Source organism: Halichoerus grypus, chromosome 13, assembly GCF_964656455.1.
Source record: "Halichoerus grypus chromosome 13, mHalGry1.hap1.1, whole genome shotgun sequence".
Classification (NCBI taxonomy): domain Eukaryota; kingdom Metazoa; phylum Chordata; class Mammalia; order Carnivora; family Phocidae; genus Halichoerus; species Halichoerus grypus.
The window spans coordinates 38,526,505-38,540,021 of NC_135724.1; the positions used below are offsets into that span (position 1 = coordinate 38,526,505).

At 33.9% G+C, this 13,517-nt stretch overlaps 1 protein-coding gene and 1 non-coding gene across 2 annotated transcripts in view; both read left to right on the plus strand.

Annotated features, from left to right (window-relative positions):
- Positions 1 to 13,517, plus strand: part of CCDC178 (coiled-coil domain containing 178) — a 410,550-nt gene that overhangs the window by 46,553 nt on the left and 350,480 nt on the right. Inside the window, exons 4-5 of the mRNA XM_078060501.1 lie at positions 350 to 372; positions 11,198 to 11,280. Of these exons, the coding sequence (XP_077916627.1) occupies positions 350 to 372; positions 11,198 to 11,280 (106 nt within the window). The remainder of the gene's footprint in view (positions 1 to 349; positions 373 to 11,197; positions 11,281 to 13,517) is intronic.
- LOC118533193 (U6 spliceosomal RNA) lies at positions 9,103 to 9,205 on the plus strand. The gene has a single exon (XR_004916109.2). It is a non-coding gene; the product is annotated as a U6 spliceosomal RNA (small nuclear RNA).

The window sequence follows — 13,517 nt, forward strand, 5'->3', positions numbered from 1 at the left end:
GTTTTCCACTCTTTGGTTATATATTAAAATTTAATAGATATAATGCACTTCTGATTATATGGAAAGTCTTTTGGGAGTAAGTGGCATTGAACAGGCCCCTTGATGAAGGAGTAAGATTTAGAAACACAGATGAAAGGTAAGAACAATTAGGTGGGAGTAATAAAAGGACTAGGTAGTAGAAGTGTGTATCTGTTTTAGAAATAACAGAGTATAGTTTGACAAAAATATAATGGGGTCTGTGAAGTGGAGTACTTACAGTTTTATCAGTGAGTTCAAATGTAAGCTAGTCTGCTATTATTTTTTGAGATATTTAAAATTTGATTTTTATTGAGATCTTTTATTTTGACAGTTTGAAACTTCTCTTGAGGAATGGTAAGCACCTTTCATTCTTTCTAAGTTGTTTTTAAGTTCAAATTTTAATGATTAAGGTGCTGTAGATGAGTTTTATTTCAAAAGAAATAAGAAATTCAAAGCAGAATTTTTCATACTTGTTATTAAAATTCATTTTTTTGAAAAGATAAGAATTAGGATATCACTGAAAATGGCAGAATAGAAATCTCTGGGGCTCTGTCCCACCACAAAAAAATGTTGGCAAAAATTTGTCAGAATCAACTTTTGTAGAACTCTGAGTTTAGTAAAAGACAACAACTAGGGGGAAAGTTAATGAAGAGTCTGTTGTATTGCATTAAGAGAGCACTGTGGCACTATAAATTGCCCACTTGCCATTCTCTAGCCCCCAAATCAGTGGTGGCCATGAAGAGAGCAGCCTGTACTTGTGCTGCAGATTGCTAGTGCCAGAGAAAACAATATGGACCTTATTCTCAAAGAATTGTGTTTCAGTGCTTTGACCTGTCTGATGACTTCTTGAAGAACCAGCACAAAGGCTTGTCTTTGTTTTGCCTGACTTGAAGCAATCACTCAGCTGGAACCACTTAGAGGCAGTGTTTACTGAAAGCATTTAAAGGCATATACTTGCCACCACTGTCTGAAGCTGTGAATAACAGTTGGGACAAACATTAGACAAACCAAAATGCCTGGGAAAGAAGACATACATGGGGGAAATAGAATTTTTCAAAGCTGTTATATATACTGCAGAATCAAGAAGTACACACGTATGACCAGAGCTAGGCACATGCTCAGGGAAAACCCAAGAAGACCCTGATCTTTTATCTCTGGCTGACCTTTAGGATCTGTGCAGGCAACAGTTAAAAGTAGAAGCAGAGCTGTAAACAGCCTGGGTAAGCATTGAAGGAATACTTCAACAGAGAGCCCATCTGCTAAAACGAGTATTTTTTATTCCTTTTCCTTGTCCTTTTCTTTTTCCCTTCTTTTCCTTTCCTTCCTTCCTTCCTTTCTTTCTTTCTTTCTTTTTTTTTTTTTTTGACTCTAGGTATTTAAGATAACTTGGAGAAAACATAAGTTTACCAGTAAGCTAATGAAACACTTAGTTCAGTACCCACACATGACAAAGAATACATACATTACTCAAATGTGTTTAGAAGAACTACTAAACAAAGAAAGAACAACCTACAACAAACTCAACAGAGGGAAGGTAATCTTATTTCTATTTCACATTAAACTATTTAAAATGTCCAGTTTTCTACAAAAAAACATAAAGCAGGCAAAGAGAAAAGAGAAAGTTTGTCTCACTAAAAAGGGGAAAAAAAGAAAGAAATTTTTAAAAATGGCCCTGAGAAAGATTAAATGTTGGACTTATTGGACAATAACTAAATCAGCTATCTTAAATATTCTCAAAGAGATAAAGGAAACCATGGACAAACAGTTAAAACCAGGAGACTAATGTCTCAACAAATTAAGATTATCAATAAAGAAATAGGAATTATAAAAAAGAACCAAGCAGATATTCTGGAGATGAAAAGTATAATAACTGGATGAAAAAATAATTAGAGATGTTCATCAATAGATTTGAACTAGCAGAGGAAAGAATCCGTGAACTTGAAAATAGGCCAATTGATGCACTACTGGGTATTTACCCCAAAGATACAAATTTAGTGATCCAAAGGGGTACGTGCACCCCAATGTTTATAGCAGCAATGTCCACAATAGCCAAACTATGGAAAGAGCCAAGATGTCCTTCAACGGATGAATAGATAAAGAAGATGTGGTATATATACACAGTGGAATATTATGCAGCCATCAAAAAAATGAAATCTTGCCATTTGCAACAGCGTGGATGGAACTGGAGGGTATTATGCTAAGCGAAATAAGTCAATCAGAGAAAGACATGTATCATATGATCTCACTGATATGAGGAATTCTTAATCTCAGGAAAAAAACCTGAGGGTTGCTGGAGTGGTGGGTGGGAGGGATGGGGTGGCTGGGTGATAGACATGGGGGAGGGTATGTGCTATGGTGAGTGCTGTGAATTGTGTAAGACTGTTGAATCACAGACCTGCACCTCTGAAACAAATAATACATTATATGTTAAAAAAAAAAAGAAGAAGAAGAAGATAGTAGGAAGGGAAAAATGAAGGAGGGGGAATTGGAGGGGGAGACAAACCATGAGAGACTATGGACTCTGAGAAACAAACTGAGGGTTCTAGAGGGGAGGGGATGGGGGGATGGGTTAGCCTGGTGATGGGTATTAAAGAGGGCGCTTATTGAATGGAGCACTGGGTGTTATACACAAACAATGAATCATGGAACACTACATCAAAAACTAATGATGTAATGTATGGTGATTAACATAACATAATAAAATAAAACTTAAAAAAGATAGGCCAATTGAAATTATTCAGGCTGAGGAGCAGAAAGACAAAAGAATGAAGTAAAATGAACAGAGCCTAATAGATCTGAGGGACATAATCACAAATACAAATATATGCATAATGGGAGTCCAAGAGTACTAGGGTAGAGAAAAAGGGAGAAAAGGAATATTTGAAGAAACATTGGCTAAAAATCTCCAAATATGATGAAAGACATGAATTTATAATTTACTAAAACTCAGTGAACTCTACACAGGATAAACTCAGAGATCCACACATTATAGTCAAATCATTGAAAGCCTGGGACAAAGAGTATCTTGAAAGCAGTGAGAAAGAAGTGACTCATCATGAGTAAGGGATCCTCAATAAAAGTGACAGTCAATTTCTCATCAGAAATTTTGGAGGCCATGGGCATGTGGGTGGCTCATTGGGTTAAGCGTCTGCTTCCAGCTCAGGTCATGATCTCAGGGTCCGGGGATGGAGCCCTGCGTTGGGCTCTCTGCTTAGCGGGGAGTCTGCTTCTCCTCTCACTCTGTGCTCTCTCTCTCAAGTAAAAAATAAAATCTTAAAAAAAAAAAAGCAATTATGGAGGCCAGAGGCCAGTGGAATGGCACATTTAAAATGCTGGAAGGAAAAAAAAAAAGCCTGTCAAACGAGAATTCTGATTCTTGGAGAAGTGTCCTTCAAAAATAAAGGAGAAATTAAGATATTTCCAGATAAACAAAAATTGAGGGGCTCCATCTGTAGCAGACTGTTCTATCAGAAATCCTAAAGGTAGTCTTTTAAGTAGGGATGAAAGGACATTAGACAGTAACTTGAAGCCATATGAAGAAATAAAAACAATAAGGTAGCTACAAAGATAGATCTAAAAGTCAGTATGATTGCATTTTTATTTTGCATCTCTTATTTTTCTATATAATTTTAAATGGATAAAATTATAATTCTATATTAATGGGCACACAATGGATAAATATGTAATTTGTAGAGATGAAAACATGAAGGGAACAGAAGTATAAAGGAACAGAGGTGTTTTTTTTTAATACTACTGAAACTGCATTGATTTTAATTCAAACTTAATTTTTATGAAGTTAAGGTGTTAATTATAATCTCCAATGAACCACTAGGAAAAATTCTATAAAACAAAAGCACCAACATAAATCCAACAAGGAAACTAAATACATTAGGAAAATTCGACTAATCACCAAAGAAGGCGATTATGGAGAAATTAAAAATGAAAAATATTTAAGTATTATAGAAAACAAATAGCAAAATGGCAGAAGTAAGTCCTTCCTTAATAGTAATTGCTTTTCATGAAAATGGATTAAATGGATTAAATGGATTAAATGGATTAAACTTTACTATTAAAAGATAGTGATAGAATAGATAAAAATACATGATTCAATTATATGCTGTCTATAAGAGACTCATTTGAGATCCAGAGACACACTATGTTGAAAGTAAAAGGATAAAAAATATATTCCATGAAAATAGTAACCAAAAGAGAGCTGGAGTAGCTAAACTAATATAACACAAAATAGACTTTTGGTCGAAGCATATTATAAGAAACAATATTTAACATCTTGATAAAAGGGCCATTCCATCAAGAAGTTATCAAAATTATATACATACCCAAAATACAACCTCAAAATGCGTGAAGTGTAAACTGACAGAATTAAAGTAAGAAATATGCAGTTCTGTAGTAAGAGTTTGAGAATTCACTCTATCCTCATTTTCAAGAATGGTAAAAAGAACTTAAAAAAAAAAAGAACTAAAAAAAAAAGATCAGTAATGAAAAAGATTTGAACAGCACTAGAACAATCTAGGCCTAACAGACTTATATAGTACACACCACCCAATAGCAGTAGAAAACACATTCCTTTCTTGTTGACATTGAACATTATTTAGGATAGATCATATGTTAAGCTATATAACAAATCTCAATAGAATAAAAAAGACTGAAATCATACCAAGTATCCTTTCTGACCTAATGGAATGAAACTAGAAATCAATAACAGAAAGAAACCTAGGAAGTCCATGTAAATGTAGATTTTAAACAACATGCTCAAAAAAACTCAGTGAATCAAGGCTGTAATCACAGAAGAAATTAGAAGATACTTTGAAATGATTGAAAATGAAAATACAATATACCAGAATTTATGGGATATAGCAAAAGTAATGCTCGCAGGGCAATTTATAGACATAAATGCTAACATTAAAAAAGAAGATCCTAAATCCAGTAACCTAACTCTATACCTTACAGAACTAGAAAAAAATGAATGTGCTAAAGCTGTGAAAAGAAAGGAAATGATAAAGATTAATGCAGAAGTAAATGAAGTCAAGAATAAAAAATAAATAAATAAATAGTATTAGTGAAAACAAAAGTTGTTTCTTTGAAAAGATCAACCAAATTCACAAACCTTTGGCTAGACCAGCAAAGAAAAAAGACTTGAATTATGAAAATCATCAAAAAATTGGGGATATTACTATAGATCTCACAGAAATAAAAAGGATTATAATACTATGAATAATTGATAATACAATGAACAACAAATTTAGATAACCAAGATGAAATAGACAAATTCCTAGGAACACATAAACTATCAAAACTGACTGAGGAAGAAGTAGAAAATCTAACATATTTGTAAAAAGTAAAGAGATTAAATCAGTAATCAAATATCTCCCAAGAAATAAAAAGCCCAGGACCAAATGGCTTGACTGGTGAATTCTACTGAACATTCAAAGAAGAATTAATACCAATGCTTCTCTAACTCTCAAAAATCAGAAGAGAAAGGAGCACTTTTCAACCATTCTATGAGGCCAACATTATCCTGATACTAAAGCCAGATAAAAACATCATAAGAAAAAGAAATGTAGACCAATGGCTTTATGACTATAGATTCAAGAATCTTCAACAAAATACTAGCAACCTGAACCTAGCCATATTAATAGAATTACATGTCATGACCAAGTGACATTTCTCCCAGATGTGTAAGGGTATTTCAAAATACAAAAAAATAATCAATGTGTAATATATCCACAGTAATAAAATGAAGGGGGAAAATCCATGTGAACATCTCAATGTGGAAACATGTGGCAAAATCTGACACCTTTTCATGATAAAAACACTCAAAAAACAGACAAGAACAGATTAGAAAGCATGATGAAGGACATTTATGAAAAACCTTCAACTGACATTATACCTAATGGTAAAGTCCGAAATTTTTCAACCTAACATCAGGAACAGCACAAGGATGCTAGCTCTTCTCACTTTTATTCGACATTGGAAACCTCATGCATTGCTGATGGGAATGTAAAATGGTTTAGTCACTTTGAAAAACAGTTTGGTGGTTCCTCAAAAAGTTAATCCTAGAATTACCATATGACACAGCAGTTCCACTCTGAGGTATATACAGAAAACATTTCAAAACAGTTCAACAAAATCTTATATACACATGTTCATATCATCAGTACTCACCATAGCCAAAAGGAGGAAACAACCTTAAATTTTTTCAGTAGAAAACTTTGAAACTCGTTCTATAAGAGGCCAGCATTACCTTGATCTCAAAACCGAACAAAGACCTCACCAAAAAGGCGAATTACAAATCAATATCCTGATGAACGGGGATGCCAAAATTCTCACCCAGATACTAGCCAGTATGATCCAACAGTACATTAAAAGGATTATTCACCATGACCAAGTGGGATTTATTCCTGGGCTGCAAGGGTGGTTCAACATTCACAAATCAATCAACATGATACATCACATTAATAAAAGAAAGGACAAGAACTGTATCCTCTCAACTGATGCAGAAAAAGCATTTGACAAAATACAGCATCCTTCATTGATTAAAACTCTCCACAGTGTAGGGATAGAGGGACCATACTTCAATATCATAAAAGCCATCTACGAAAAGCCCACAGCAAATATCATTCTCAATGGGAAAAAACTGAGAGCTTTTCCCCTAAGGTCAGGAACATGACAGGGATACCCACCCTCACCACTGTTGTTCAACATAGTACTGGAAATCCTAGCCTCAGCAATCAGACAACAAAAAGAAATAAAAGGCATTCAAATTGGCAAAGAAGTCAAACTCTCACTCTTTGCAGATGACATGATACTTTATGTGGAAAACCCAAGACTCTACCCCAAAATTTCCAAGACTCATATAAGAATTAAGTAACATGGCAGGATATAAAATCAATGTGCAGAAATCAGTTGCATATCTCCACAGTAACAATGAGACAGAAGAAAGAGAAATTAAGGAATCGATCCCATTTACAATTGCACCGAAAACGATAAGACACCTAGGAATAAACCTAACTAAAGAGATAAAGGATCTGTACTCTAAAACCTACAGAACACTTATGAAAGAAATTGAGGAAGACACAAAGAAGTGGAAAAACATCCCATGCTCATGGATTGGAAGAATAAATATTGTTAAAATGTCTATTCTACCCAGTGCAATCTACACATTCAGTGCAATCCCTATCAAAATACCATCGACATTTTTCACAGAGCTGGAACAAATAATCCTAAAATTTGTATGGAACCAGAAAAGACCCCGAATAGCCAGAGGAATGTTGAAAAAGAAAACCAAAGCTGGAGGCATCACAATGGCTGACTTCAAGCTATATTACAAAGCTGTCATCATCAAGATAGTATGGCACTGCACAAAAACAAACACATAGATCAATGGAATAGAATAGAGAACCCAGCAATGGATGGACCCTCAACTCTATGCTCAACTAATCTTTGGCAAAGTAGGAAAGAATGTCCAATGGAAAAAGGACAGTCTCTTCAATAAATGGTACTGGGAAAATTGGACAGCCACATGTAGAAGAATGAAACTGGACCATTATCTTACACCATACACAAAGATAAACTCAAAATGAATGAAAGACCTAAATGCGAGACAGGAATCCATCAAAATCCTAGAGGAGTACACAGGCAGCAACCTCTTTGACCTTGGCTGCAGCAACTTCTTGGTAGACATGTCTCCAAAGGCAAGGAAAACAAAAGCAAAAATGAACTATTAGGACTTCATCAAGATCAAAAGTTTCTGAACAGCAAAGGAAACAGTCAACAAAACTAAAAGGCAACCTACGGAATGGGAGAAGAGAATTGCAAATGACATCAGATAAAAGGCTAATATCCAAGATCTGTAAAAAACTTATCAAACTCAACACCCAAAAACCAAATAATCCAGTCAAGAAATGGGCAGAAGACAAGAACAGACAGTTCTCCAAAGAAAACATACAAATGGCCAACAGACACATGAAAAAATGCTCCACATCCCTTGGCATCAGGGAAATACAAATCAAAACCACAATGAGATACCACCTCACACCAGTCAGAATGGCTAAAATTAGCAAGACAGGAAAATACAAATGTTGGTGAGGATGTGGAGAAAGGGGAACCCTCTTACACTGTTGATGGGAATGCAACCTGGTACAGCCACTCTGGAAAACAGTATGAGGTTCCTGCAGAAGTTAAAAATAGAGCTACCCTATGATGGAGCAATTACACTACTAGGTATTTACCCCAAAGATACAAATTTATTGATCTGGAGGGATACCTCCACCCCAATGTTCATAGCAGCAATGTCCATAATAGCCAAACTGTGGAAAGAGCCGAGATGTCCATGAACAGATGAATTCATAAAGATGATGTTGTATGTATACACACATACACACACACACACACACACACACACACACACACTAGAATATTACTCAGCCATCAGAAAGGATGAATACCTACCATTTACATCGACATAGATGGAACTGGAAAGACAATTATCATGTGGTTTCACTCATATGTCTAATATAAGAAACAGTGCAGAGGATCATAGGGGAAGGGAGGGAAAACTGGGAAGTCTCAGAGAAGGAGAAAAAAACATGAGAAATTCTTAATTATAGGAAACAAACTGAGGGTTGCTGGAGGGGAGGTGGGTGGGGGGATGGGATAATTGGGTGATGGGCATTTAAGGAGGGCACTTGATGTGATGAGCACAGGGTGTTACACACAACTGATAAACTATTGAACACTACATCTGAAACTGATAATGTACTATATGTTGCCTAATTGAATTTAAAATTTTTTTCAGTAGACTAATGTATAAATAAAGGGTGGTATAGCTATACAATGGAATATTATTCAACCATAAAAAGTAATAAAATTTTGATGCATGCTGTAACATGGATAAATTTCTAAAGCACCATGCTAAGTTAAACCAGACATAAAAAAGTTACCTTTTGTATGATTCCATTTATATGAAATATCCATAACAGGTAAATCATAGAGATGGGAAGCATATTGGTTCTTGGCAGGGGCTGGTAGAGAGAACGGGGAGAGATTGCTTAATAAATAAGAAGCTTGCTTCAGTAGCACATATACTAAAACTGGAACGATGCAGAGAAGGTTAGCATGGTCACTGTGCAAGGATGACACACCAATTCATGAAGCGTTCCATATTTAAAAAAAAATAAGGGGCAGTTCTTCTAAGGTGATAAACATATTTTGGCACTCGATGGGGGTGATATTCACGACATTGAGTGTAGTAAATGTCATTGAAGCTTACACTTCCAAATGGTTAATTTTATGTTATGGGACTTTTGCCTCAATTAAAAAAAATAAGAATTGGGTGCTTGGGTTGTTCAGTCGGTTAAGCGTCTGCCTTCAGCTCAGGTCATGATCCCAGGATGCCAGGATCAAGTCCCATGTCGGGCTCCCTGCTCAGCAGGGAGTCCTTCTCCCTCTCCCTCTGCCCCTCCTCCCCGTTCCTGCTCCTTCTCACTCTCAAATTAAAAAAAAAAAGAAAGAAAAAAACAATTTTGCTGGTCCAAAAATTAACTAAATTTTGAAAAAAATACACAAAAATAGATTCAATTATGTGCAACAATTTAGTGTATCGCAAACCAGTAGGGAGAGCATTATTTGCTGGGACAATTATTTTTCTATTTTTATTTTAATTATTTTCTTTATTAGTTTCAGAAGTAGAATTTAGTGATTGGCCAGTTGCATATTACACCCAGTGCATGTTACATGAAGTGCCCTCCTTAATGCCCATCACCCAATTATCCCTGCCCCCGCCAGACTCTCCCTCCAGCAACACCCGTGTTTTTATTATTTATTTACTTACTTATTTATTTTTTGTGGTATGAATGTTTCTTTTATTTTTAATTAATTTTTTGAGTATAGTTGACATATACTGTTACATTAGTTTCAAGTGTGCAACATACTCATTCAACATTTTTTTATTTTCAAACAATCAAGAAAAAATAGATTATTTAACAAAAATATTTTAAAATGAAATTAAAACTAAAGGAGAAAATATGATGAATATTTTCTGACCTCATAATAAACAGGCTTTTCTAAATAAATTGTGGAACAACAATGAGACAAATAGTATGCAGCCATCAGAATATTAAACTGTAGTCAAATATACAGGAAACAATGTCATGTAACTAAGGCAGCATGCAATATTTTATGACTCTAATTTTATAAAAATTGAAATATCATTAGAGTGTTATATTCTGTTATATCTAAAAAGAATGAATTAGTATAGATTATTTTATATTATGATTTTTGGTATGTACAAACTTACTTTAATTTGTAATACTTCTTTAATAGAAAAAATAATAATTTAATAAAAATAGCACTCCCTGCTTTGTTGTTGATACTGTTTTTCTTATAACTTTTATCAGATGAAAAGTACTTCTTTTTAAATACAATGAAAACTTTACCTAGAAAAACTGTTTAAAAAAATTTTTTTTAAGATATTTATTTATTATTTATTTATTTGAGAGAGAGAGAACATGCACAAGTGCATGAGGGATGGGGTGGTGGGGGGAGGAGCAGAGGGAGAGGGAGAAGCAGACTCCCCGCTGAGTGAGCCTGACCCAGGGCTAGATCCCAGGACCCTGAGATCAAGACCTGGGCCCAAGGCAGATGCTTAACCCAGGCGCCCCTAGAAAAATTCTTTAGAAAAGAAATAACATTTTAATTTGGACATTTTGCTAAAACCTATTAATTTCAAATCTGAAAAAGCATTTTTGGTCCTTGTATTTTATATGGTACCCCGGAAACTGCTAAACTGAAGTTAGAGAAATAGCTCTCAAATTATTCTCAATAACCCCCCTTTTTCTGATAGCAACACTAAGGAACACCAATTCATTTTCTTAAAAAAAAAAAAAAAAAAACACAAAACTTCTTTAATATCCTCTCAAATATTTTTAGGTCATTTGTAACAAATTTTAAATTTCTATTAATTTACCATGAAATATAAAGCCCATTATGTATTAGAATTTTGCTATATTACTCTCTTAGATAGTAGCATTAGCATGTATAGTAAGTTTCACCACAAACATTTAAAATTTAATGTGAGAATCACCTAAAATTTGTTTTACTACCTTTAAACTTTAAGTAAAGCAGTTCTTTATTAATTGATTGCCTCTTTCCCTTTATATAGGAGCAGAACTTCATCCACACAAGACCAGAAGGAAGATTGGAGTATTGCTACACCAGTGAAAGAGGTTAAACCAGAAGAGAGAGGTAGAGTTGTACCTCATACTTAAATCAGTGAAATTATATTTAAAAGCTCATTGACTTTTCATTTAACATATTTTTAATTTTTACAATAATTATTTTTAAGAGTTTTATAATTCTTTTGAGTGTCTAATGTAGGAAAGAGCCTTCTATCATTTGATTAAGCAACAAAATTCAACAAATATTTATTATACGATATACTGGTCTAGGTCCTGAGTGTATAGTGATCCCTCTCCATCTCCCAAGAAGCTAACTGTAATTCAGTGCTGTCCAGTAGTACTTTCTGGGATAAAAGTGTTCTCTATTTCCACCGTCCAGTAAAGTAGCTACTAGCCATATATAGTAGCTGCTTGAAATGTAGCTAGGAAGACTGAGAATTTAATTTTTCAGTTTAATTTTAACATGTTAAATGTAAATGGTCACATGTGATTCATGGCTACCACACTGGACATGGAGGCTCTGCTATATTTATATCTTATATATAATATATATGTATAAATTAAGATTAATATCTTGTCACAATTTATAAAATGTATAGTAATTTATATATTGGAATAAAATTTGTGTTAAAATTACTTCAACATATTTGAATGTATTCTTAATACTATATTAAACACCTCTTCCTTCCCTCACCACAAAAATTTGTTAAACATCTTCCTTTCATGAGAGATAACTAAGAATTCAGGATTTTGTAAAAGTACTAATATTTTGTTTTCAAAGCTGTCTCTTATAGTGAGGCTCTGTTTTTAGTTTCCTTTTCACTGTATCTACACTGAAGAAAAAAATCTCATTTGTTACTTCTTAATTTTTCACATGACAAATACTAGGAGAAGATTAATATATTAGTGGACATAATAACATTTAAATTAATTGCAATTATGTTTATTATAAACTCATACATTTGACCCCAAAGTATAAGACAGTATCAGGTTGAGGGAGATTTATTGTAATTAAGTGTTTGTGCTAAAAAGAATTGCAGGTGGTTACTCACCTACTTGGTATGAAACAGTAAAATTGAGATGGTACTCTAGAAAAAAATTGAGAGATTAAATACAATGAATTGGAGACATTTCAAGTTATAAACACAGCATTTATTTTAGAATGCTATCATAGAAACAGTACAAAAGATATCTTGTACAACATGATAGACATCTTTGGTAAAACATTTATATTGCATCAGAAGTGATTTAAGTGGCATTAATTTAATTATACTTTTCAGACTGAGATATTTTTATAGAAACTGAATAGATCATAAGTTGGCTAGAGAACACAGTGTTCACTGTATATGTTGTCATGAAAAAAAACAGACAATTAAGGATATAAAGTGTCCAGGATATGGTAGAATATGAAAAAAGAAGACAATAGACCAAATAAATATAGACCAAATAAAGGGCCAATCCATAAAAGATAATTTTTATGCATTACAATAGAGAAACCTGTTTCTCAAGAATTCTTTTCAGGCAGCATGCTGAATTTCTTTGATAGGCTTACTAGGTTAGAAGTAGAAACTGTATGACTACTGAGATTGTACTTATAACCAATATGTAATATTATCTTCTAGCAGAAAATTATTGCTTTATTGTCCAAATCAAAACAAAACAGAGGTCTATTAGTTGCCTTTTTTTTTTGAACCTGTTTTACTGTTTTTCCTGTAGCCTCAGTTCTTTGAGGCTTTGCCTTTCTTGACACTTTGTGTTTGTTTATGTCTTCTTGTCATGTCACATTTTGGCAAAAGTCACTGTTTACAAGTATAAATCTCACCAGAGTGGAACCCATATCCATCTTCCTTACTGATCTATCTCTGGGGAGAGAGTGTATTGCCCAGAACATAACAGGCTCTCTGCGTGTTTCTAGTATAAATAGATGAATTGAATACCCATGTTAATCATTTCGTTAACATTAAACCATATCTTTTCAGAGCTGTGAACCAGGAATCACAAGTATCTCTCATTACAGGAGTTAATTTGTGTTATAACTAAATAAATGGAATTTGGAAACAATGAATTCCTGGCAGGGCTAACTAGGGATGTTATTTTCTGATAAGGAATACAAAGTATCTTGTTTCTAGGAACCATCTGAGGATTTGCAGTATTTATCTGATGTAATCATTATGATTCGCTTTTGTCATAGAATGAGAGGAAACACAAGCATAATTTAAAAATAAAGCTCTATAATAAAGCTTATGAAGAAAACATTTTTTAGATAAAATATTCATGAAGATATTGCTTGAGATTTCTCTATTC